This window comes from Molossus molossus, unplaced genomic scaffold (assembly GCF_014108415.1).
Source record: "Molossus molossus isolate mMolMol1 unplaced genomic scaffold, mMolMol1.p scaffold_m16_p_7, whole genome shotgun sequence".
Classification (NCBI taxonomy): domain Eukaryota; kingdom Metazoa; phylum Chordata; class Mammalia; order Chiroptera; family Molossidae; genus Molossus; species Molossus molossus.
The window spans coordinates 22966642-22991384 of NW_023425401.1; the positions used below are offsets into that span (position 1 = coordinate 22966642).

At 36.6% G+C, this 24743-nt stretch overlaps 1 protein-coding gene across 1 annotated transcript in view; it reads left to right on the forward strand.

Annotated features, from left to right (window-relative positions):
* The window catches only part of AGMO (alkylglycerol monooxygenase), a 316708-nt gene that overhangs the window by 145565 nt on the left and 146400 nt on the right, over positions 1 to 24743 (forward strand). Inside the window, exons 6-11 of the mRNA XM_036247253.1 lie at positions 7425 to 7491; positions 10037 to 10102; positions 10192 to 10271; positions 13942 to 14076; positions 15576 to 15692; positions 24010 to 24092. Of these exons, the coding sequence (XP_036103146.1) occupies positions 7425 to 7491; positions 10037 to 10102; positions 10192 to 10271; positions 13942 to 14076; positions 15576 to 15692; positions 24010 to 24092 (548 nt within the window). The remainder of the gene's footprint in view (positions 1 to 7424; positions 7492 to 10036; positions 10103 to 10191; positions 10272 to 13941; positions 14077 to 15575; positions 15693 to 24009; positions 24093 to 24743) is intronic.

Sequence of the window (24743 nt, forward strand, 5' to 3'; positions counted from 1 at the left end):
AACAACTGCTTCTTATTAGATCATTCTTGTGCCAATTATAAATTCAAATTGATTATAAATTCAAGCATTTGTACTGTGCAATGTAGTAATGGAAAAGAGAAATGTTGAATGACTTTCTCATCCTTCCCAGTAAAACATAAAATAATTCAAAATGATAACTTTTTATTTATTTATTTATTTTTTATCCTCACCCGAGGATATTTTTCCATTTTTTTGTACAGATAGAGTGGGAGGGAGAGAGAGGAAGGGAGAGAGAGAGAAACAACGACGTGAAGGGACACATCGAGTGGCTGCCACCCGCACGGCCAACCAGGGCCGGGGACAAACTGCAACCGAAGTACGTGCCCTTAGCGGGAACCGAACCCGGATCTCTCCAGACCGCAGGCCGACGCTCTAACCGCTGAGCCAAACTGGCCAGGGCCAAAATGATAACTTTTTGAGAAAACTTTTTTTTCCCTGAGATAGTTTTACCTTTCCATTCAAGAGTCTAGTGTATTATAAATGATCTTCCTAATTATTTATTTCTTTTTAAAATTTATACTCGTCTTTCTTTTTACTTCTAAAACCTAGGAAGTTCCATAGAAATTCAGTAAATGTTTGCTGAATGAATGAATTGGCTGACAAGATACTTCTAGTTTTGCTTATTATGCAAATAGCTTTCAATAAGAATGTATAAATACACATTTTAATAATCTTAAACATTATTTTCAATGCTAAGAGGAAATCTTATTGATAGTTTTGTACTTAAAATAATTGTTTGGCACTTGAGCACCTATTTAAAATATGATATATAGTAATAAGGATTAACATTAGTAATTAATACACAGGTTTTATTAATAACACATTAATATGCATATTTTATTAATACATATTAATAACACATCAATATATAGGTTTTCTATCTGTAAATGGAACTAACAAACAGAATATATAATTGAAAGGTCATAGAAATATTTATAACCCACTTAAATTCCAAGATATACATGAGCCTATCATTAATTATAAAGATCTTTCCAAATAAAAGATCTCTGCAATTTTTTTACACACAAGTGCATATGCACACAGGCTTAAATAGATAAAGAAATGAAAGAACAAAAAAATGAAAGAACAGAAAAAAGTGAAGGGAGGAAGGAAGGAAGAAAGGGAAAAAGGAAGGAAGGGAGGGAGAGAGGAAGGGGAAAAGGAAGAGAGGGAGGAAGGAGGGAAGAAGAAAAGAAAAAAGAAAGAAAAAAATTCGACCAAGAAAAACCAGCTAATCATAGCATAATTATTAGTCCATTTCGTTTTAGTTTGGGTTTCCTTCAATCTTGCCACTAATTTACCTGAAAAGTTTTGTCATTTTCAGACTTCAAGCATATCTTTCTCAGTTAAATATAACATAGCCATGATTTTTATATCAGATGATAAATGTATTAGGGGCTGGTTTAGTATTTCCCTTAAAGACTGACTGCAGCGAAACAGGGAGGCCCACAGTGGTATGAGTCCCTCTGGAACATCAATCATGCTTGATGCTGTGAAGAAAAGTCTTGACTAGTTAGAGTCAATGTCGTCAGTCTAACCTTGCTCATCTGAATGCAGGCATTTTCCTACTACGGAGATTTTATTTCACTTCACCCCCAACCCAGTCATTCCTCAGCATTTATCATATTGTTAGCACACTTGTTTTTATAATGAGGATTCTGTAAAGCACACGCTTCTGAGGACATATTTTTCCTATTATGATTTTTCCCTCTCAGACAGGAAGCATGAATATTTGTAAGCATCTTTTATTTGAAAAGAACATTGTAATTAAGTATAGGCATCTGCCTTCTTTCTGAAAAGTAAGTAGTTATAAATATTCCTATAGCCTTTCAATAATATATTTCAGTATTTGTAGTACCCATTTGTAGATAATATGACATTCCCAACATCATTCTAAAACTAAACAAAAGAATAGAATTAAGAGAATTTTTTATATTATAATTAGACTCTTTTCTCCAACCTCAATAGTTGTAGTGAGGTGGGCAGTTTTCCAAACAATTCAGACAAACAAAATTATTTTGTCTTGAATTAACTGAATATTTTTGTTAAAAACAAGTCTTGTCCTTCAGCTTGACCATTGGTTAATTGTTTCTGTACTCTTAACTGAACTACAAAAATCTCACCAGTCAATGCTTTCCAATCAGAAGAATCAGAAAAATGATTAATAAATATGTACAATGAAATAATTTTATAGAAATAATTTTAGACAGGGCATTAATTTTGAATATTTATTTTGGTGCTTTATAGGATTCAATTCTAAGTGATTTTGCGATTTCAATTTGGAAAGACCTATAAGAGATATGTTCTTCAGGTAATACAAAGTAGATAAAAAAACTCAAGAGAACTATGTCATGGAAAGAGTTCATTGCAATTAGTTCATAGTAGGCATTTAATTATTTGCTTTACCACATGTACTTAGTTTATTACTTTCCAGAGCAAAATTATTATAAGCTTATAACCTAGATACAATGGAAGTTTCATTAAACTTTTAGGTCTCCAAGTCATTCTAATACTGTTGTAATGACCTGGTTATTATTTAACAAGAAGGGAGCAAAGGGAAGACCAGATAATATAGGCATGCCATTTATACAGCTTTGCCAGAAAGCTGCAGGTTAACACTCTCCAGGTCTTCCCCCCAGATCAATCAGGAAAGGGACTGAACTGAAGCTGCTTAAATGCATGCCCAGTAAGGTCTGGGTGATGTGCAAATCACACCTATCAATCACACCTGAAAACAAACCACTGGCGAGAACAGGCATGACCACTGCAAGCGAGGGAAGATCTGATATTTAAACTCCTAAACAAGTGGGTTCGCTCTCTTGGCTTCTCTTGCTCTCTTATTGCTTGTGCCTGACTCCTAGTTTATGGGGCTCTCACACTCAGTGCTTGCCCACATGGCCTACACCCATGTGGACCCCACACGCAGTGGACTAAGGGACTGTGATTATCCTGATACTGTGTCAATCTTAACTCCACCATGGAACAGAAACTTTGGACACTGGCCTTCCTTCTAGCTCTGCTAAATCCACAGCTGCATATTTTCCAGGACTGGTTTAAGGAAAATGGGACTTTGAAAACTGAGGGCTATAACTTTATGCACATAAGACCTGTTACCACATTTCATCTTCCCATGGGGGTCTCCAGAAATGCTTATTCCAGTAGTACTCCAAGAACCCCACTCCCTTAAACCAGGCCTGGAAGAGGTGTAACTGGGGATTCAGCAGAGTTAAAAGCAAAGTCAGCATCCAAAGTTCTTGTTCTATGGTGGAGTTGGGTCTGACAGAGCACCAGGCTAGTTCTGGTCCATAAGCCCATTGTGGGGATGGGTCCACACTAGAGAGAGAACCCTTTTGTTCAAGAGTTTAAACATCAAATCTTCCTACACTTGTAGTGGCCACACCCATTTTGGCCAATGATCTGTTTCCATGTGTGACTGACAGGCAAGTATCTTCCCTATGACATTCAGACTTTATGAGCATACATTTATTTGGCCTTTCCTTTGCTCCTTTCCAGTTATTAATGAATTATGGGTTAATTACAATGAAATCACCATTAGGGGCAGTATAGAAGCTGAAATCCCTGCACTCTTTATAAATTTCTGTGTTCATTTTGATGGAAATGTAGTCAAAGGCATTTAGTTATCATTTTCCATTAAAGTTCTAAACGATTAAATTATTTTATATGATAAAAAGTTGCTAAGTCTCTTAAAAGCAAAATGATAGGAAAATAGAAAGATTCCTAAGCTAAAATGGAAAAGACTCTAGGACTTCCTCCCAAGCTGTTTAAACTTGCACTAATAATTGAATTTCTCTGAGCTTCATCATTATGCATTTTTAATAATAGAATATTGGATTATATTATTTTTATGTCCTCTGTACATTCTAAAGTTCCATAATTTAAATGAATACATTTAAGTAAATAAATAAATAAAAAAAAACAAGACAAATTAAAAAGTCCTAAAATTTCAAATAGCTGCAATTATTTCCACAGTATTTTCCTGAAGTGATTCAAAGCTAGCCGTGGTTGAATTGCTAAATGACTGAATTTGCAAAAGTGGGCGATAATTGAGCTGCTACGCTCAACCCTTATTAATTATTAATGACTTCTCTTGGACTTTGAATCAGAAGGGTTTTCAACCAAAGAAGTTCCGACTGAGCTGTCTGAATTATGAATCATCTCCCACACTGAGGTGGTCCTTCCCAGCTCCAATGTACTCATTGGAACTACTAGGAAATTTAACTGTGGTTGCCTCTGTTGTACTTGGCTTTTAAGGCTCCAGCCATCTGAATGCACTCACCCTTTGTGTGGCTTTCAGTCTGGCTGCACACACTCGCCAAGACCCAGCTTCAGAAGTGCATCTGGGTCGCAGAAGCTGGCCCTGTAGTCTCCTCCACCCCCTTTTGTTGTCTGTGTGTAACATATGTTAGGCACCGAGGAGACAAACAAGGATAAAATGGTATTCTCCTTTCCCATCTGATTCTCTGCCAGAGACACAAATCCCAACCAAAGCATCAGATTTCAATGTTCTGACTACTGAGAAACCCCTTTCTTGTTCTCTATCCATCACCTTTCTTCTCGTTGAATACTTTCCCGCTAAGTACAAAGCAATACAGTTTAATAAAATGCAGGGTTATTTCTCACTAGTCCCTTTCCAATTCCTGGTCATTAATACTGTGTTTGTGACATAATATTTCATAGAAATGTCATCTGATACATAGGTTATCTATTCACAGTATTTTTGAACTCCTGAAATTAAAAAATACAGATAGTCCTTTGTCTATGAGTTCTATTCTATGAATTCATCAAAAAGTTAGTTGTTTGTATCTCATAATATATTTCTTGTGGAAATAACTTTAAAAATGGTGATAGAACTCCAGTTTAGAAGAGAGAGAGAGACACCTAAATTAACATACCACACACACCATTACATAGCCTTTGCAAGCAAATGTTTGTCTGTTCCATATGGAAGCTGAGAATCCCTTGGGTGGGTTTCCAGTGGGTCTGATAAGGAGATGGAGGCCCCTGTCCCATGGAGGGTGCAGCATTATCATGTGGCCACACTGCCTCAGTTTCTACTTCAATGGGATACAGGGCCCCACAGGCTGAGGATGGAGTGTTTACTCTGGCTCTTCACATTTGCAGATCCTTGCAGTGGGTGTTTTCCTATCGGAGATTGCCAAACATGATCAAACCCTGCTGCATGAAGAGTTGTATTCTAGAAGTATGTTTGGGACTTTAGAGATCTATTTGAACTGAGCATTGCTGTATTTTATCAGAGTAACTGTTTCTGTTTCTTTCACTTACAATGCATCTGAAACATTTTCAAATATTCAGGAAAGTACAATTAACGATGGAATGAAAGTATGTATCATCATTACTTCCATTCAAAAATCATTATGGTTTTGCTTGATTTGGATCAGCTATCTTTCTGTTTTCATTTAAATTTTTTAGTGCCAAATATTTTGTAGCAAAACCTAGATTTCATGTCATATGTACTTCAGTTCTACAACTCTATAAAAACAGCTACGTTTTCTACACAATGACAGTGCATTATAACTTCCAATAAAACAGTACTTTTATCATGGAATACTCTGTTTATAATCAGTTTCCCACATTGCCTATGAAATGTCTCTTATTTTCTCTGGCCACTGTGTTCAGTGGTTAGAACATCAGCCAGAACAACAAAAGTTTGTGGGTTCAGTTCCTGATCAAGGTCGCGTACATAGGTTACAGGTTCAGTCCGTGGCCCCAGTCAGGGCTCATGCAGGAGGCAACCAATCTATGTATCTCTCTCACATTGATGTTTCTCTCTCTCTCTCTCTCCCTCTCTCTCTCTGTCTCTCTCTCTCTTTCCCTCCCTTTCTCTATCTCTTCTTTTATTTTTCTTGCTCTACAAATCAATGGAAAAAATACCCTCGGGTAAGGATTAACAGTAAAATAAAATAAAATGTCTCATATTTAGTTTGTTCCAATTAGTATTCAAACGAGGTGCCCACACAACATCAGTGCCATGTATCTGACAGAGACTTTCATGGGGAGCAGTCCCATCTGACTTCCATTCACTGACTTGTTACCAAACCCATGTCAGCGCCATGATTGGTGGTGGCTGGGTTTACTCCCTCAAGAACAATTAACATTTTTTAATAACTAAAATATCCTCTAAAGGGAGCTTAACACTAGAGGTGAGTAATTTTGTAAAATATTGTAACAATGTATTGATTTTTGTCATCAGCAGGTTCTAATAAATCCATTTACATAGTGCTTGAAGAAAAGTAAAATACTCTGTTATCTGCTAAAAAACTCTTTTATGGTCTATGGAAGAAAGAATGATGTAGTTGAGATTCAAAGGGTTCCAACATTGCCCAATATTAATGATATAACATACCAACTGTCTTACACATGGCTTGCTATCCTTGCTTATGACACCTACCTGGCTCCTATTCTCCTTAGAATTGGCAGACTCTGGAACAGTGGGTTCTTACAGAGAAATGTTGCAAGAGAACATGAGAGTTATACATCAGATTTTGAAGAGACTTGAATTATTTAAAATATGTTTCTATTGATTTTTTTACAGAGAGAGGGAGGGAGAGAGAGATAGAAGCATCTATCAGTTGGCTGCCTCTTGCACTCCCCTTACTGGGGATTGAACCCACAACCCGGGCATGTGCCCTGACTGGGAATCAAACTGGGACCTCTATCCATGGGACTATACTCAATCCACTGAGCCACACCGGTCTGGGCTAAAGGAAATTGAATTGTAAAACAAGGCCCCTTTTTATATTTGACTTGATTTTGTGCCTCTAGGATATACTGTTAGATGGTGTATCTACAGGTAAGAGACCAGTTAGGATTCTCTTTGAATAAGCAGGATCTCCCTGATGCAATAGATAACAGCTACAATAATGAGTTGTTGCTACATGACTGACTATTGGGTGAAACCAAACCCAGAAAACGAATGTAATACTGTATTTTCTCTCCCCTATTCATGTTTTGCTAACATAAACCATCAAAGACATAGTTGAAAGGTAAAAACTAAAGATGAGAGAAGTATGCCTTGACAATTCAGTACCATTTTAATATGTCAGAACATCATTATGTAGATACTACTATTACTTTTATTTTTAAGATGACAAAATGGAGTCATAAAAAGTTTTAGTTATTTCCCCAAGATCAGAGTAATAAACTGAGGCATTCTAGCTCTTAACCTCGGAATACACTTATTGATCATTTTAGCCTTTACGTGAGCACCAGGTGATAGAAAAACTTTTTCCAATTCTGACGCCAACCCTAAAACTTGTGATATATCTTAACCCGTGTGGGGTTTTAATGTGAGTATTCATATATTGCACACGCACTGAATGATAACTGTGCATATGAATCAATGTTCCTTCTGTTTTAAACAGGTCATTGATAACCTTGGTCCCTTGGAACTGATTCTTAACACTCCTAGCCATCATAGGGTTCATCATGGTAAGGAACTGTGACCTCTTCTTTTTTTCCCTTTTTGTTTCTTTAATAATGATATTATTCTGCATCATTTTATTGCAATTACCCAGCATAATCAGCACAAACTTTGCAAATAGGCATCGCTCCTTAGAGTCTGGACAAGCCACCATCTCCAGAGCAAGGGCCAGAGACCAAAAAGAAAAACAAACAAACAAACAACAAACAAAAAACCCAATAACAACTTCTTCATATCTGGCTTTTGGATTTGTCTTTTTGCCCGAATATTCTCAGGTGTAGTGGGGGAAAAAGTTAAACAGCTGAGCGGATATACACTTCATGTCTTGAAGGCCACTCCTGGACCAGATGCTGAGGCCGTCCCTATCTGGAGCCAGAGAGTGCCTGGTCTTAAAAACTGTTGGGATTTGAGAAAAGCTTGATCAACAACACTTGACTTTCCTGCTTCAGTTCTGTAAACAAATCCCTCGTGCACTGCATTTGCTCCACAAAGAGAAAGTCCCACGTGGCCAGTGCCTCCAGGTTAAAGATACCGGCTAAGGAACAACAGAACATTTTGCATTGCGCGCTGAAAGACCTGGACAAGAATGCACATATCAGCGTTACTTGTAACAGGAGAAAAAGAGACCTAATTCAGGAGTTTATCAGCAGTAGAACAGATATACTGCAGACTATTCATGTAATGGAGAACTGTATCCCAGTGACAACACCCAAACCATCCTGACATGCAATGGAATGAACAAATCTCACAAACAGAATGTTGAGAGAAGAAAGCCGGTAATAAAAGAATGAATACTGTCATTCTGTTTCACAAGTTTCCAGGAATCAGACAGCACGGAGCACTGCAGGTCTGCCTTCCCAGGGCAGCAGGTCCCTATTTCCATGGCGGGGAGCAGAGCACAGACCAAGCTCCCCGTTTCCTCCTCCAGATTCGACAGTCATCCCCTACCACGAGGAAATCATTAGGAGGGGCTGGAGAGGCCAAGACTATTATACTCTTGGGGTTCCCTCTATATGAAAGGAAATAGAAGGAGTGGAGCAGACCAAGTCCACCATTTGAAAAAGAAATAGTTTCCTCTGCTTGACCTTCACATACACGTTGCTTTACATCAGCCTTGGCACTATTAACATTTTGATATTAATTTTAAAAAGACCAGCCGGTTCTTTGTTGGCAGGCAAGAGGGCTGTCCTGTGTATTGTAGCCTGTGGGTCTCCACAGACTAGATTTCAATAATATCTCCTCGATGTTGTGACTACCAACAATGTCTTCAGACATGGCCATGTGCCCCTGAGGGGCCATCTGCCTCTCTCATCCAATCCAGCTTCTGTTCACGCCGCGCATGGCGTGGGCTGCATCTGTGTACCAGTCCCATTGACTTTTGCCCTGGGGGAGATTTTTCCTGGTGTCTTCACTTTCAAATGTACATTTAGATGTAGGGAAAGTGTGTGAAGAAATGAGGACACATGAAGACAGCGAGCTTGTTGGAGTAGTAGTTTGAATATTGTTTATTCTTATTTACCATCATTGGATATGGTTGTGTGATTATTAAAGAAGTCATGCCCAGTATTTAAATTATAATTTGACTACTTTGGAATATTAAATATCATATATGTTATGAATACATTTAAAATATTGAAGGTAATATAATTTTCACTTATGTATTTAATGATTTAAAAAAATAATAATGACTCACTCGAAGTAGACAATTTTCTTCCTGGAAAAGATGCTAAGAAAATGAGTGAACATAATATACTTAAAAATTTTTTAATTCAAATTACACATATTATCCATCTTATTTCCTAGTGCCATTATTTTCTGGATCGTTTTTTTTTAATTTTTTTTTTGGTACGTGCCCCTAGTGGAAACCGAACCCGGGACTCTCTGGTCCGCAGGCCAATGATCCAACCTCTGAGCCAAACCAGCCAGGTCCTGGATCATATAATTTTTAATTATTAATTTGATAGTCCTAAAAATAATTATTTATAATTATCCAAGATTTTTTTCTAACTGGAAAACTATGAGCACAAACATGTTTTAAAATCTGTGATAATTCTTGCCCTGGCTGGTTTGGATCAGCAGTTAGAGCATTGGCCTGCTTACCAGAGAGTCCCAGGTTTGGTTCCCACTAGGGGCACATACCTCAGTTGCAGTTTGTCCCCAGCCCCAGTTAGGATCGTGTGGGTGGACGCCAGTCGATGTGTCTTTCTCACGTCGATGTTTCTCTCTCTCTCTTCCTCCCTCTCTCCCTCCCGCTTTATCTGATGATAAATGCAAAAATGTCCTCGGGTGAGGATTAAAAAAAGATAAAATATGTGATAATTTTTAATAGTTTTAAGAAAACCTTGCTCTTTTTAGTAAAATTAATTGAAAACTAAAATGAAAACTCATTTTACTACAAATAAAGGCTAGCGTTGTCGGTGAAAACACATTTGTAGGAGCACCGTTCTGTTACATAAGCCTTCACTTTGTGAAAGGGTTCTAAAATACAAGATGAGGTGTTCCCAGCCACATAACTTTGTACTTTAAAAAATATTTCTAATATTTTTCTCATAGGCAGAAACCGTTACTGCATAGACAAAAAGTATGCTGGCACACTTATTATATGGGATAGAATTTTTGGTAAGTAAAATGTACCTTAATTTTCTAAAATGAATTTGCTCCCAATTCTCAGAAAGTCAAAGATCATATCCTTAATGTTTATCTTCCAGGGACATTTGAGGCCGAGAATAAAAAAGTTGTGTACGGGCTGACACATCCCATTAATACATTTGACCCACTCAAGGTGCAGGTAACGTACTTAGTTTAAGTCTTTCTAAATCGATCATATTCGATAATAAACTCATCTTTCAAAGAAAACACAGTTTAACAAGGTAGCCTTACACTAGCCTGAAAAAAAAAACTTTTTTAACCGTAAAAGAATTTGAAAATAACTCTAGTGCTTAAAAAAAAAAGATGAATCAAACAGGGCAGAATATATTAGAAAACAATTAATACCATTTAAAAACATGTCTGCTACCTAGAATTTAAAAATGGCTCTTTAGCAAACATCTTTCACAGAATAGACCTGAAATATTCATGCATTCAGAAGGAGCTGTAGTCACATTTATAATTAAGGCTGATCCCACAGTAAGAAAAATATTTGCTTCAAGTCTGCATGACGCTGGTTAGAAATTCAGTGTGAGGTCTGCCCCCTCTTCTTGGATCTACATGTCAGGAGCTATTACGGGTTGGTTAGGTCTGCACATTCCCTCACCTGTGAAGGCTTGTTGCCCTGGCCCAGTTCTCTCCTAGACGTGTGGTATTGGTTGTTTGCTGGTCTCCATGGTTGGCACTAGAGACATTAGGAATGTCTGTGAAGCTCCGATCTGTCAACGGCAGACCACCTCAAACGTTCCTGGGGTTGGGTGCTAGGAAATGAGAAAAAGATAAGAATGCTTAGAACGCTCAAGAGGTCGGTCAATGACAGCTTTGACCGGGGCCTGGGTTTACAGCATTCAGGAAGGGAGCAAATTACAGGTTCCTGTTGGGTCTGCTCTTCAAACCTACTTCTTCGTGTTTGTAGGAAAGTAAAAATAAAATAAATTGATATTTATTGAGCCGCTACTAGGTGCAGGGCACTGCCTCATAGCTCAGCACAAGTATGTAACGTAACCATTACTGAAAGACTTCCAGGCAGAGATTCGTTTTTTTTTTGGTGGATGAAGCTGAGGTTCCCAAGATTTAAATACTTCACCCAATGACACACGGCTTGTCAAGGGTGAACGTGGCCACGATGGGTGCCAGCCAAGCCCCAGCCTTGCTTAACTCCATTTGAACCTGACCCTCTCCTGCCTCTTGACAGAAAAGATCATCACTTCAATGAAAGGCATTTTTATCTCACACTTCAAAAGAAAAAATGATTATTTCTCTTTTTCTCCAGAACATTTCTTTCTGTGTTTCTTGGTCTCTCTCTCTCTCTCTCTCTCTCTCTCTCTCTCTCTCTGTCTCTCTCTCTCTCTGACTCTCTCTCTCTCTACCTCTCTCTCTGTGTCTCTCTCTCTGTCTCTCTCTACCTCTCTCTCTCTGTCTCTCTCTGTCTCTGTCTCTCTCTCTCTGTCTCTCTCTGTCTCCCTGTCTCTCTCTCTCTACCTCTCTCTCTCTGTGTCTCTCTCTCTGTCTCTCTCTCTACCTCTCTCTGTCTTTTTCTCTCTGTCTCTCTCTACCCCTCTCTCTCTGTCTCTGTCTCTCTCTACCTCTCTCTCTGTCTCTCTCTACCTCTCTCTCTCTCTGTGTCTCTGTCTCTCTCTACCTCTCTCTCTCTGTCTCTCTCTCTCTCTACCTCTCTGTCTCTCTGTCTCTGTCTCTCTCTCTCTCTCTCTCTCTCTCTCTGGCATTATTAATAACATATCTCTTGGGAGAATACTGAAGAAAGATTTCAGGATACGTTCTTACAATGAGCGTTACAGAACTAGAACCAATTTGGAAAGAATGCACTGAGAACTGCTCCTTCGCTGGTCGCAGTCTTGTCTCTGTCATGTGGAAAGGAAAAGGGAAATAGACCACTTGGTCTCTGTCCTGGACGACGGAGCCTCTCACACTTTATGTGCGTGTGACTCACAGCAGCACCTTATTCAAGTGCAGATTCAGTTCAGTGGGGCTGGGGTCTGTCTGAGACTGTTCCTGACAAGCTCCCAGGTGATGTCTGTGCTGCCGGTTCGTGGCTGAACTAACTTACAGAAAGGCTTTGGAAGAGTGCACTGTGGCTGAGGGAGAGGGGCTCACGTTCAGACAGAGTAAGGACTGAAAACTGGACACCAGGAGCTGCAGAAATAGTTGGATGCTTAGGATTTGGAGAGAGATGCTATTCAGACCATCATGAGTATTTATGATCTGCTGCTGAATTGTGTCAGGTTCAAATCTCCAGGCATCTGCCCCTTATGTAAACATTGTCTTTACTGTAGTAATTGTCACAACGGTGTTTAAGAGTCAGCCTTCTACTTGCTCACTCACATTGTCAGAAATGTCAAATCAGCAAATTGTGATAATAAGGAGTTCCAGAACCTACAAAAACCACACACTTACTTTTACTTCGGTACCTTTAAATTCAGCTAAATCTCTCACCTTTTCCTCAGAAGCATAAACAATAACTTAGGGATTTTAGAAAAATTCTTATTTGGCATAAACAATTCGTTTTGCTCTTCTTTGGGGTCCAAGAGTTTCAGAGCATTGGACAGCAAATAAGTGAGAAAGTACTCCTGATTTTAAAACATTACCGTATATTTCTCATGGCTTGTGTCTAATATGATAGCAATACAATTACAGTCAGATTTCAAAATAACATAACAGGTAGGTATATTAGTGTATGCTATAACTTCTGAACACATTAACTTTCTGTGTTATTATTATTATTATCATCATTGCAAAGCTCCAGGGTAAATTCCCATCTAACATTTTCTTTTTCCTCAAAATTTGCTCCACTAAATCCTAAATTGTTCCTTAATTGCTTAAGATTCCTTATTACAATATTTTAAGCAATTTTTAAAACCATTTTTACAATCCTAACAGTTTGAATTATTTAAGATACCATGAAAAGGCAAGCAAGACCACAAATTCTGAGGAAGCCGAAGCTTCTGTCTACATTAATTTATTACTACACTTATAATATTACTCATCTCTGTAGTCTATAGCTGATGTTCAACCTCTGGGATTATTTTTAATCCTATGATGCATATGATGATGAGTGTGGCATTTATAGCTAATTATTATCCTAATAGCTAACATTTATTGGGTACTTATCATGTATGGGCTTACTTTTAACTTCTGTACATGTCAAATATGTGTTATTCAAAGAATGTGGAGTCCTGTTATAAGCCTCAAGGGAAACTTTTGGCTCAGTTAACAACTTTTTCTTTTCTTATTAGATAGTATAATCTACTTAATACTCAGAAGTCTATCAGAAAGAGCTTTCAACATTTTTCCTTAATATTACATGTTTGCCTATAATTCAATATAGTAAATAAAGGATTATTTTTCAAATATATGACATATATTCAATATTTGTATGTTTCCACATTCAACCTAATATACGTTTAACAAGACTTCAGAAAAGATGTCATTTGATGTGGATATTGAATACACATGCTTCTAGTTAATTCCATTGGAAACAAAACCTTTTAACTCACTTTATCTACTTTGCCACATTTCTATACAATTGACCTCTTCTTTAATTTCCCAATTATACTTCTGTGGAGCTCCAGAATTGACAAGAACACACTGAAATTTAAAGGTATGCAGAATGCATAAATGAATTACAATTTGTAGTGCAGTTGCATATTAACATTAATCAAATTATGCATAACATATATTAAAGAAAATATGTAAATTACATTAAACAATAACATAAAATATGTAATTGATTGGATTTAATCTTTGTGTTAAGAGTTTCTTATTTTAACTAAGTTATATTTTTATTCTTCTAGTTTCACCATTTAGTTTACATGTGGACTACATTCTGGGCCACACCTGGATTCTTCAATAAGTTTTCTGTCGTATTTAAAGGACCAGGATGGGGTCCAGGTAAACCAAGACTTGGCCTGAGTGAAGACATCCCAGAGGTGGGTTGAGTTCATGGATTTGGTGATGCTGAAGATTAGTCCCATATTGTCAGATCAACAGCCAGCCTGTACAAATGCTGACTTCGTGTAAATCTGAAAAAAAGATGTTCCCTAAGGCAGACGCAGCCTCGTGGTATATAACTCAATGAGTGGACACCACCTAGGGGCGAGGAAGAGGGGTGCCTTCACCCAGGCAGACCCTGCCTCTTACCGGGAGCATGGCTGGGGACAGCAGCAGAGGCTGGTTTTGAGATCCAAGCACACCCACAGCCGGGAGACTGTGCAGAGGACCAGCCCATGTGACTCAGTCACGGAACCCTAAACCACTAGAGATGGAGGGAGCCTTAAAGATGAGTTAATCTAGCCTTTATTTTGCTCACGAAAATCTGAGGTCTCCAGAAAGGTCTAAAGTCACATAAAGATGGTGCAGTTATTGGATTAGAGCATGCCTTGATTTAGTCTGTAATAAAATAGTAGCAGTAAATAAAGAAATCCTATTTTAAAACAAAAATAATCAAGGTCTAGAGATTTAAAACACTGGAAACCAAATGAAATATTGAGTTTTATTCTGGAATTTCTCTTACAGACATGGAAAAGGAGTTTCTTTTCAGTCATTCAGGATTTATATTGTTACTCCTTATGAAAATAACTGCCATTAATAGTAGTATAGAAACAACAGAAATAGTAATCTACTGTTGATTTCACAGATAACCATGAGTATGGAATTTAGCCACTATTACAAGGAAATAGAATAATATATTTTATATGGGTATTATTCTTATTTTCCAAAAAAATTTGAATTAAATAAGGATGTTTTCCCATCTAGTTGTGAAAGCTTCAAAGTTGAAATTTCTCACTTACTTTTGGTTATGTTCAAAGTCGATTATGTAATAAGATCTAACTTTATATAGGTGAAAATATTTTGCTTAGTTCAGCTCCAAAATGTCTAGTTAACTGTGGTCCATTATTTTTCGTTTTTGAAGTAGATAACCTAAAGTGAATATTTTAAAGTCACACTGTTGCTTAAATCTGCATTTAAAAATAGAATTGCAGTGTTTCTAGAAAACTGTAATTTGAGAAAGTTGTTTTAATACAGCAACATTGCCCTTTGAGGCATCATTAGTTCCACTACTCAAAGTTACCTTCCATGTTACCTTTTGCTATACTTTTATGTCCATATAATCATGGACATACTTTTCTATTTATATTTTCATGTTCATTTTGGTTATGTTTATCATCAGTACATTTTGCTGAATTGATTCTTACTTTACAGAAGGCAAACTAAATTAGAATCATAATGCTTCTGAAATGAAAAACAAGTCTCCTAACTTTTATGTTTTTTTCTATGCAAGAAAAATGAATGTTAAAATCATTTTGGAAAAAAAATAGCAAAACCTTTCATTTCTTTTCTCATATCTACTCTTCACCTCATCTGAGTTTCAATGAGAGGAAGAAGCCAGACAGGATATAAATGAAACCCTTCTTTCTTGTCTTCCTAGGTTACGGGGAAAGAAGTTCCCTTCTCGTCGTTGGCGTCTTACCTGTTAAAGATATATGCTGTTGTACACTTCGCTGTGATGCTAACATTTTATGAAGAGACCTTTGCAGAAAAAGCTGTAAGTGTTGTCTATTTTAAGTAGTGTAAAAAATTATGTCATTTTGCTTGATAAAATATCTCACATGAAGACAAGCAAATTAATTCTTCTAGGCTATTGAATGTAAATCGATTGTATCCAAAGTGTCTCATTATGGAATGTCCATCAAATGGTATACTGTTGATCTAAATAATAAAGAGTGTATAATTTGCCACAAATAAATTCTTCAACAATTACCAAAAAAGTATTTTAGAAGTTAGAATGAAATGTTTGGGAAAGTATACTTTATATTCATTTCAATAAACTTACTCCCAATAAGAGAATCCCCTGATACTTTGACTTTAGAACGTTTTTTATGTAGGGTTCACTTCATTTGCTTTGTTCTTGTTAAACATTCAAAGTGTTCAGACTAACCAGAGCACTGAACCAGGGTTTAGAATCTGGATTATAATTCAGGCAGGTACCACCTGGAGAGAATGTGTCCACCTGGGGAGAATGTGTGTGCATGTGTGTGTTGTTGTTGTTGTTGTTTTGTTTTGTATTTTGGCCACATAAGAATACTCTCACTGCCTACATTTTGGAGAAAACAAAAATAACATGATGTATGTAAAAATACACAGTGCATTGTATTTTTAAATACCTGTTTTGTTTTTCAGATTTATTTATATTGTTTTCTTCCTAAAAGGATTAACATTATTTCAAAGGGATACATACATTACAGTAAGGTAACTAATTTGGAACTAGGTAAAATTGGATATAAAAATCACAGAAGAATAAAAAAATCAGTGTCTTTGACTTTGTTAGAAGGAAAACGTGTACCTCATGAAATAATTTCACTATATCGGGAATTTTGATGGCTCACACAGTGGCTTTAAGGAAATGGAGGGGCCTCTATTTTCAGTAAAATGGAGGTTTAGGTATATGTATTTCTTTTTAAGGTATACAGAGCATCTAGAATTGCAGATAAAATATACTTTAAAAAGCTTCTTTAAATGTGGCAAAAAATAGGGGTACTTCTTAGAGGCTAAAAACATTGAGAAAACGTGAACCCAATGAGGAAGCAGTGTGACTCCTGACAGCTGTCCCAGGGCTCTGGACAGTCTCTGCTGGCTGAGACCTTAAGGGACTGGACAAAGCCAAGAGCCTGCACAGGTGGAAATTCAGATAAAGGGCTTCAAATAAAACAACTGAAACCAGACCGAAACATTCTTGCTGATGGGACGGGGTAAGGATGAAAAGATGAAATAATGGAAAAGAAACTTGCCAAGAGTAGACTTGACTCTGAGGAGGCAGAATGAAAAAGAGTCTTTCCTAAGAATTTTGTTTTATTTTTTTTATCCTCCCTGAGGATATTTTTCCATTAATCTTTCAGATAGAAAGGGTGGGAAGGAGGGAAGAGAGAGAGAGACATGGAGGTGAGAGAGACACATCAGTTGGTTGCCTCCCTCATGACTGCAACCAGGGTCAGGAATTGAACCTGCAACTGAGGTATGTGCCCTTGACCAGGAATTGAACCTGTGACTCTTTGGTCCACTCTAACCACTGAGCCGAACCAGCCAGGGCTTTCCTGAGAACTTTTAACTACAAACAAGCCATCACTCAGATATGAATCCAGGATTGACGCTAACCATTGATTTATAAGCCTAAAGTTAAGAACATAGTTTAAAGTGATCTCAGATTTGGTCTCATGTGTTTGAAAAGCCTGTGTTCAAATCATGCTGAGAGCAGTTAATTAAACCCAAGTCTCAGCATATTCCCATGGAGATTCTCAATGATTGTGAACTCAGAGATAAAAAGCACAGGAACACACTATGAAAAAGCCAACACGACAAAGCATTAGCAGAAAAAAAAAAAGAATAGAATTAAACCCTCAAAAAACAGATATGGGAAATGAGATCAATTAAAACAAAAATTAAGTAAATTTAATAGATTTAAAGAAGTAAAAGTTGAAGAAATTAAAAATCATACAAATGGCTAACAGGTATATGAAAAAATGCTCAACGTCACTAATCATCAGAGAGATGCAAATTAAAACTATGAGGTATCACTTCACACTTGTCAGAATGGCTGCCATCAACAAATTATCAAACAACAAGTGTTGGCGAGGGTGTGGAGAAAAGGGAACTCTAGTACACTGCTGGTGGGAATGCAGACTGGTGCAGCCACTATGGAAAACACTATGGTGTTACCTCAAAAAGTTGAAAATTGAACTGTCATTTGACCCAGTGATCCCACTTCTAGGAATATACCCCGAGAAGCCTGAAACATCAATCAGAAAGAATATATGTACCCTTATGTTCATAGCAGCACTTTTTACAATAGCTAAGATCTGGAAACAACCCAAGTGTCCATCAGTAGATGAGTGGATAGAAAAGCTGTGGTACATGTACAAAATGGAATGCTATGCAGCTGTTAGAAAGATCTCTTATCATTTGAGATGACATGGAGGGACCTGGAGAGTATTATGCTAAGCGAAACAAACCAAGCAGAGAAAAATAAATATCACATGATCTCACTTATTTGTGGAATATAATGAACTAAACAAACTGATGAACAAAATCAACCCAGAGATATAGAGCTAGGGTACAGACTGACAAACCCTAGAAGAAGGGAGTTTGGGGGGGGGAGATAAACCACAGAACTTATATGCATGTATGCGTAACCAATGGACATAGACAACAAAGCTGGGGAAGGGGTGGGGGGTGGGGGAAAGATGTCAATGGGGGAAAAAGGAGAAACATCGGTAACAAAAACAAATTAATAAAAATTATTTTTAAAAATGAAAGAAATAAAAATAAATAAATAAAAATCATGAAAAAAAAAAACACAATAGAAAATGAAGAGGCTCATTTAGAAATAATCAAATTAAAATTCTAGAATCCAAAAATACAATAGATATGAGGAGGACAATGATTTAAATAGCAGTTTAAAGACATTTGAAAACAGAATTAGTGCATTAAAAGACAGAGGCAAAAAATGTTTCCATTATACAGTGCTAATAGACCGATCAAAAATACATGACAGAAGTTATCTTTAGACATAAATAATACTATGAAAATCTCTGAAAAAAAGGATATAAAAATCCAGACAAATATAAATAAATATAAATGCAATTAGTGGGCCATGAATCCAGGCAAGATAAATTACTTTTTTCAAAGACCAAGTCTCTGCTATTGACAGATATCAGTATATCCATGAAAACCCTGTGAGTAATAAAACTGTATGAATATTATGTACAGAGGAATAGTTCTACTATAGGGTTATTTTAAATAATTTTAATATATCAACCCTGTGAAACTATCTAAGCATGAAGTCTACTTGAAGTGGGTTAGTGAGCGTGTTAGGCAGGACTTTGGCGTTGTATGTGGCAGAAATTCAACCCAGAGTGAATTTAACTCACAGAGCTGAGGAGCTGGGCTTTTCCCTTCCTCTGGCCGTACTGCATCCAAGGAGCCAAAGGATGCCCTCAGGAGCCTTCTCGTCCCTTCTCACAGCCATGCGTTTCTCCTGTGCAGGCTCTGCCGCAGGTCTCCAGCCTTCAGGGTAGCAGGGTGGCGGTCAGGAGCTCTCGCTCTCAGTACTGCCTGGCAAACAACTGCCGTGAACGCAGAAGGGAAAGTTTTACATTGGAGCCTGACGGTAAGGCTCAGCTCATGGGGACATCACCCAACCAGTGACCAAGCCTGGATCCTAGATCACTCAGTCTGTGAGTGGGGAGACAGGGTCGGCTCTGGAGGATCCTCGTTGTCTGAGAAGAGGGAAAGGGTGGTTTGGAAGAAAAATTGAGATGATAATGAGTAGAAAAAGGAAATAGGTTTGAGCACTCAAAAATAAATATTAGATCTACATAAATCATTCTCACTCACAAATATGTGACTTGAACTTGTTTTCAAAAAATAGTATTTAAATTCTTATAAAATATCTATATTTTATAAAAATATCCTCCCTGCAGGATACCAGAAATGTCTTGAGAATATGATGTTGGGACATATACTCGCTTCCTGCTGGCTCCTTTTACATGTAGATGCTACAGCTAATGAAACCAATTCCACACTGTAGCAGGTTCATTTGCCTTTAGCTTCAGAAGAGATCAAATCTGAACCCAAGAATTTATTTCAATAGGGGCAAAGCTTTCTTAAAAGCAGCATCACTCTTTGTAGATATCAAACTACCCTCCTGTTTAGAGTTCTTGATTGCTTAACCTAAGGTCTCACAATCACCTCTTCAAGTAGCACATAATCAACCATGACTATTTTGTTAAATTACTTTGTTATCTTCATTCGTTCACCTAAATTATGACTAAAATATACATGCTTTAGGGCGTTCTGGTAGTTGAATGAAACCAGAAGAAAAGCAAGAACATCTGCATCTAAATACAGGGGTAGGCAAAAGTAGTCCTACAGTTGTTAGTATGGAAAACACAGTGTTTTCTTGTATAATTATTTATTATTTTAATTATTATGTTATTTATCATTATTATTAACCTACTTTGCCCACCCCTGTATCTAAAGCTTGGTATCTGGATCAGCAGTGAGTGCAGTTTGCATCACTGAATTTTTTTAGTTGCACTAAATAAAATCCCAGAATACATTATACTAATTTGTAGGAAGAAAAAATGAAGATTTACCCATTTTGATTTTGAAATAGAAACCCTTAATATGAAGTTCACCAAGAGATTTGAATATCTAGGCAAGTGTGAGCACTTTCTGGATAAAGATGTGGCCAGACACTATTTATATTAAAATATGTAACTTATAGCATGGTTTTCACAGGATTTTTCAACTGCAGTCAAAGCTATATGAGAAACTCATGTCAATATATTGACAAAGAGAAATATCAAGTGTCGAAATCCTTTTCAAACTGAAATTAGAGTTGGAGACAGCTTCATTCCTGACACAAATAACTTTTGAAAGGTGAATTTGCTTGTTTCCCACACATGTTTTTCTTTGCTAAAAACATGCTGTGCAATGAGGAAAAAGAGATTGCTTATTTGCGAAATTCTATAGTGCCTTTCTAGTCTCAGAGATGTTTGAAAGCGTATGAAGACATTACAATCCAACAGCAATATTTTTTTCCAGATTCGCTGTAGCCAATAATCACAGAGAAAAGTTGTGGCTGACTTGTAATTGGGGACCCTGCTGTGGTCCCATAGCCTTTTCTGTTTACGCATATACCAGAGTAGATAAATACTCACTTGTTTTATGTGTGCGAGTTTTATATAAATAACTTTAGGAGTCTAAAAAGCAATTTGATGGCCACCACAAAGGTGTGAGAGGCACATTCCTTTCTTTCTGAAACATGCAATGCATACATTTAAATATATAATGTTTGCTTTAGTGATATGACCCACAGACTTTTATGTTGATTTTGGTTTAGTAATGCTTGGGAAATCAATTCCTTGGCTACCAGGGTCCAGCTTCACGGGGTGATATCATGAATACGCATTTGAAATGAAAATATGTTTCCAAAGTAAAATCCTAAAGGCAATGCTATCTTTTTAAATAACAGACACAATCGAAACAGTTTGAATATTTAATAGTCTTGTAATGTGTAACAATGTTACTGCAGATATGTGTTTGGTTTTGTTTGTTCTTTTGTGGTTCTTTTTGGTTTTCTTTTTAAGAAGACATGGATCACTGCCTCTTGTACGCCCCCTTCCGGGGATCCAGGCCCACAACCTGGGCATGTGCTCTGACTGGGATCGGAACCTGCAACCTTCTGGTGCACGGGACGATGCCCAACCAACCGAGTCACACTGGCCAGGGCCGCAGATACGTTTTAATAAGGATGATTTGATGATACATTTCAAGTTAATGAGGCATCTGAGAATATCCAATATAAATTTGGAAACAGATTTGTATAGTTTTAAATTCCTCTGCATGTTTTAGTCTGTGAAACATTATGGACACTGAGGTTTTGTAACCAACGTTTCCATGTTGACCAGTTTTAACAGACCCTTTGAAAAAAGCAAATCAGTGTGTTCAGTCGTACTCGTAAACAGTGTCACTTGCACAAATGCAATCTAGCTTAGGTTCTATGTGAAACCTCTCAAGTCAATATCCTCTGTGTACTGTTTTCTTCCAGCTCAGCCCATTGGGATTTAATTTAATTTCCTAAAGTGTTTAGGTGGTAACTGAAGTAATGTGAAAAAAATGAAATGTGAGTCGAAATGAGCATCAATTATAACTTAAAGCCACAAAATGAATGTAATAAATGTGTAGTAAAGAAAGAATCTTAGTAAAAGTTACCTTACTAATAAGCCTATACTCTAGGAACTTAGAAAAGTAGCCATTGTGAGTTCCAATGAAAACTATAATTTTTCCACAATATTAAAATATAATAAAGTTGGAAAGTGCACATTGAAAATGTCATACACATCAAATAATAAAATACAAATTGTGAAATTAGATATATCTTTATACCATTAGTATATGGTCCATATCAAGTAGCTCTTTTAAAAGTTATCATACAGTAGCCCCGGCTGGTAGAGCTCAGTTGGTTGGGCATTGTCCCAGGCACCAAGAGGTTGTGGGTTTGATTCCTGGTCAAGGCACATGCCCAGGTTATGGGCTTGATCCCCAGTAGGGGGCATGTAGGAGGCAGTCGATGAATGTTTTTCATCAGTTTCTCTCTCTCCCTCTTTCTTCCTTTCTCTCTAAAGTCAATTAAAAAACATATTTAAAAAAAAAAAAATGGCCATGAGGAAATAGGGCTGATATATACCATGGTGTGGAGCTGGGATGTTGGATGTGAACAGTAATTACAAATGGTGGGTCCTGGCCGGTTTGGCTCAGCAGTTGGAGCGTTGGCCTGCAGACCAGAGAGTCCCAGGTTCGGTTCCCGCTAAGGGCATGTACCAAAAAAAACCAAACATACAAACAAAAAAAACCCAAAAACAAATGGTGGCTTTTGCTTACTGTTTATAAATTTGAACAGATGCAATTTAGTTATAGGTTCGTATATTAGCTAATAATGAGTTGAAATTACCTCCAGTTGTTTCAGGAGAAAGAAAAAAAAGACAAACTGTTTGCATCATGTTTTGATGACTATGTTAGCCAGCCTGTTATATTATATTCTGGTGTTCTCATAAAGATGAAATACAAACACCATCAGTGAGTAGGGAACTTATCTGGGGGCAATGTATCCAACTCCTTCCCTTTACTGACCCACTTTCAATCTAGAGCAGTGTTTATCTGACTCTAGACTTAGCTGTGTAGCTATAGTCTAGATCTCTGCCCTTGCTCCCTTTGAGTTTGTAGGTCATATTTATTCTACCATTGTCACACTTTGATCCAGAAGGTATCAGGAAGGGTTAGTTTGAAATTCATGGCAATTTATTTATTTCTGTGTGATGATGAAAAAGTTACTAAATCTCTTGAGACCCAGTTTAGTTGGTTTGTTAGATATGAAGCAGATATAATGGAAAAGGTTGTTGAAATTATAAAAAAGAATTACAGTGTATGAAACATATAGCATAGAAGCTATGAAATAGTAGGTCTTCAATAAACACTATTATTACTGTTGACATGTAAATAAAATGCATATCCTTGTCCCAATAGTTCAGTTGGTTAGAGCGTCATCCCGATAAACTAAGGTTGTGAGTTTGATCCCCTGTCAGGGCACATGCAAGAATCAACCAATGAATACATCAATAAGTGGAACAACAAGTCCATGTTCCTCTCTCTCTCCCCCCTTCCTCTCTCTCTCAAATCAATAAACAAAAATTAAAATAAAATAAAACAAATTTATAAAATATAATTAATTTATAATTATGACAAAATTGTTACTATAATTCAAAAGATAATGCCTTTGACATTACATATAAATGTATAGATTTTATCAAATACGAATATGAGTGTGTGTGAAATCTCTTTCATATATGTCTTTGCACTCATAAACACATTCTTCTTTAAATATTTTCTGTATTAAAAACTACTTTATGTTTAAAACCACAAAGAATTGGTCATATTAAAAATAGCTGTTGGAATGTGGTATTTATTCACAAAAATCTAAGTAATTTCTTCACAATGGGGGGGGGTAGATACTTCAAAGAATTATAAAAGTCAAACTATAAAGAAAAATTATTAGAAAAACACTGAGTGTAATATCATGAAATTGTCTAACTCATTCTCCAAGCATCCAACAAGGTAAGTAAATGACATTAGGAAAACCAGAATGTCCTCTTTTTGAAATGTCAACCTCTTTGAAAAATATCAGTTACAAATAGTGTAATGTAAAATAAAATTTGGGTCTGTTTTTCCATGTCAACTTTAAATTCTAATGCACTCTCTGATAACTCTCCTAAGAAATTCTGTTGGTCTGTGTGTTTGTTTGACAGACACTAACACAGGTCGCTCTTCTCCTGAGAGTTTGCTTCATTATCCTGACCTTGACCTCCATTGGATTTATTCTGGATCAAAGGCAAGATGTGAAATTCTTTCATTTGATATAATTTTATAATGTCGTTTTTAAAATACATATGAAACTTTGATATTCACCAAATATTTGTTATTGAAAAACAAAAAGTTAAACTAGTATTTCACAGCTTTATTTTAAATGAAACAGTAGCGGTTGACCTGATTTTATATCAAGGGTGCATTTTAAATCTAAGCCTTTTAAATGAAAGTTAGGAATTTCAAATTTACTAAAGAAAATCTATAAATACAATGATTAATTTGGCAAAACATAGACCACAACTCTGAGTACTTAATAAAATATAAAATGTATTTGAATGTTTTTCCTGTGTCATTGAGTAGTTCATAATATATGTCTAAATGTGTGTACATTTAAAGTTTATGTCCTTTACCCTCACACAGTATTTTATTTAAGGAATCTTATTTTAAATACTACCCTGGCCAGCAAATACATTCACTTAAACAACTTTAAATTGCTTTTTTGGCATGAGGTATACTAAAAAAATCTTATTTGTTATTGCTCGACATATATTTATCATTATTATTAACACTAATACCAACATTTATGTAATTAATATGTACCATGGACTATGTTATGTTATTAATGCTTACAACAATACTCTGAGATAATATTACTATAAAGCACATTTTACAGATT